The sequence below is a fragment of the Ovis canadensis genome, chromosome 16, assembly GCF_042477335.2.
Source record: "Ovis canadensis isolate MfBH-ARS-UI-01 breed Bighorn chromosome 16, ARS-UI_OviCan_v2, whole genome shotgun sequence".
Classification (NCBI taxonomy): Eukaryota; Metazoa; Chordata; class Mammalia; order Artiodactyla; family Bovidae; genus Ovis; species Ovis canadensis.
The window spans coordinates 58,163,533-58,165,827 of record NC_091260.1 but is presented as its reverse complement, the minus strand read 5'-3'; the positions used below and the strand labels follow the sequence as shown (position 1 = coordinate 58,165,827).

Below are 2,295 nucleotides of genomic sequence, written 5' to 3'. Positions count from 1 at the left end.
CTACATGCATTCCCAAACATGAACCCCCCTCCCACCTCCCTCCCCACAACATCTCTCTGTGTTTAAATCAGAATGGAGAAATGCTTTTCACCACACAACTGACTAAACTTGATAGTATCGAAGGGAAATAAGTAAGTCGAAAAAAACAAAACTGAAGATACACAAAAAGGGATAAAGAAAAATAAGTGATCAAAAGCTAAAGTGGTAAGAACTAAATTTATTTATTTTTTTCTTGAAAAGGTTTCTGTTAATGTATTAAATCTGCACTGTTTTTAAAAGCTTTGTAAAAACTATTCTAGAAATGGTATCCATTAACTGTTTTTCCCAAGTTATTCTTTTTACATATGACAATGTCCATCTTCACAAGGGCACTTTTCATATATCCTGTAGAAACTGCATTCCTTAAAATAAAGTCTGTCAAAGATTAATAGTCCTAAGTCATTTATTTCCCCTATCTTTTCCCATGCCTTGCTGAAAAGTAAATCAATCAATGTAAGAATTCTGAGATACCAACTAAAGGAACTCTTGTTCTGGCCATGGCTTCCACTATCATATGTGGTCTGGTTCTGAATCTGAAGGACTGTCATTTTGAATGATCTCCTGCAGACCTATTCCACTGCTAGATTATGCAGCACCTCCTTTTCCATGTTTGTGGACCTTCATTTATCTATTTGATCACCAATTAAAAGTCAAGAAGGGAGAGCTGGTGTCTGGTCTGCTTTATTTGTCACTCTCAGAACACCTCATTTTTGACTGGACTCAGACTTGGAAGTAGAAGCTCTCAGGGAGCACAGCCTCCGTCTCTTGGCGATCTGCTCCTGCCATTTTTCTTTGGCCTCCTTCATTCTCTTGGCCAAAAGTTTAGCATATTCTGCAGCCTCTTCTTTATTTTTCTTAGTACGCTGTTTCTTCAGAGCAATACGCCGGCGTTTGTGTTGCAGAACTCGGGGAGTCACGAGACGCTGAATCTTGGGTGCTTTAGTCCTAGGTTTCTTACCGTCTTTGTTTAGGGGCTTTCACACAACATATTGGCCGACATCATCTTCTTTAGAGAGATTGAAAAGTTTGCGGATTCTGCTAGCTCTTTTGGGACCCAGGCGACGAGGCACTGTAGTGTCAGTAAGTCCAGGAATATCCTTCTCCCCTTTTTTCACGATGACCAAATTGAGAACTCTCAGATTGGCATCCACAGTGCAACCCCGCACAGATTTGCGCTTTCTCTCTCCAGTCCTCCTTGGTCTGTAACAGGAATGCCCCTTACTCAGAAGCAGGCAAACTCGGCCATGGGTCAAGACACCCTGCTTCATGGGGAAACCCTGCTTGTCGTTCCCGCCACTGATTCGGACCACATAACCCTTCCATTCTTCACCCAGAGCGTCAGCAGCAACTTCTGTGGCCATACGCTTCTCGTAGAAGGTACGAAGTTTTCGTTCATTGTCCACTTCAGTGAGCTTCTGGCAGCCAGTGGCCGGGAAAGAGATGTTCAGCTTCATTCTGAAGCGGCCGACAGCCTCCGAGGCGCCACGAAAAAGGGACAGCACTAAATTTAATAATTTGATATTGGAAAGGATAGCAAAACACAAAGTAATCAGTACAGCAGCAAATACCCTTAGAGTTGTACTTTATTTCCAATTATATTTGCTTCGTAACTTTAAGTAAATCATTAAGTGTCTTGGGCTCTATTTCCTTATCTATAAAATATAGTTGATAAACACACATGACAGTCAAAACATGGATTGAAACCACAAAGGGAATTAAAGGTGTTTCATCAGTTGAAAAATGTTTTAGATATGATTAGTGTTATTATTTTCTGAAAAAAAAAAAACAAAAAAACAAAAAACAAAAAACAAATCTTTGGAAACTGTAAGTGAAGGGAGCAGCAAAAGTGTTCCGTGATTTTTACTATATAAAGATTTAGTGTACCTGGTTTAGTTAGGTTAAATTTGTGTAGAACTCATGTTTGTATATTTCTTTGTTTATTTTTTTATTATTGCTTGCACAACTTACAGATAGTTAGCATACTACATAATATACCAGTAAGATAATTCTCAGTTGGGTTATCTGATTTAAATTACTGTTGCCAACTCTGAAATAAATTTCCCATGAAGGTACCCCAAAATTATGAAATAAAGGACTCTCTTAATTGATCTTATGCATTCACGTAATCTGAACAGTGTATAAGTAGCAATAAAAGTTGCAATAGCCCTTAGGACTTATGCATGACAAGCAGTCTGTGGTAAGCAATAATGATTCAAGGATAACAATATGAATCAGTTTTCTAACTATACTGCTCAC

General features: G+C 38.7%; 1 protein-coding gene across 1 annotated transcript; it reads right to left on the bottom strand.

The window, feature by feature from the left end:
* Window positions 1-704: 704 nt before the first annotated feature.
* On the bottom strand, window positions 705-1,518 carry LOC138421537 (small ribosomal subunit protein eS6-like). Its single transcript, XM_069555744.1, has one exon. It carries the CDS (start codon window positions 1,491-1,493, stop codon window positions 1,017-1,019), a length of 477 nt encoding a protein of 158 aa, XP_069411845.1. The 5' UTR covers window positions 1,494-1,518; the 3' UTR covers window positions 705-1,016.
* Between the last annotated feature and the right edge of the window lie 777 nt (window positions 1,519-2,295).

Coding starts and splice junctions, on each gene's coding strand:
- LOC138421537 (XM_069555744.1), bottom strand. CDS start 1,493: ATGAAGCTGAACATCTCTTTCCCGGCCACTGGCTGCCAGAAGCTCACT.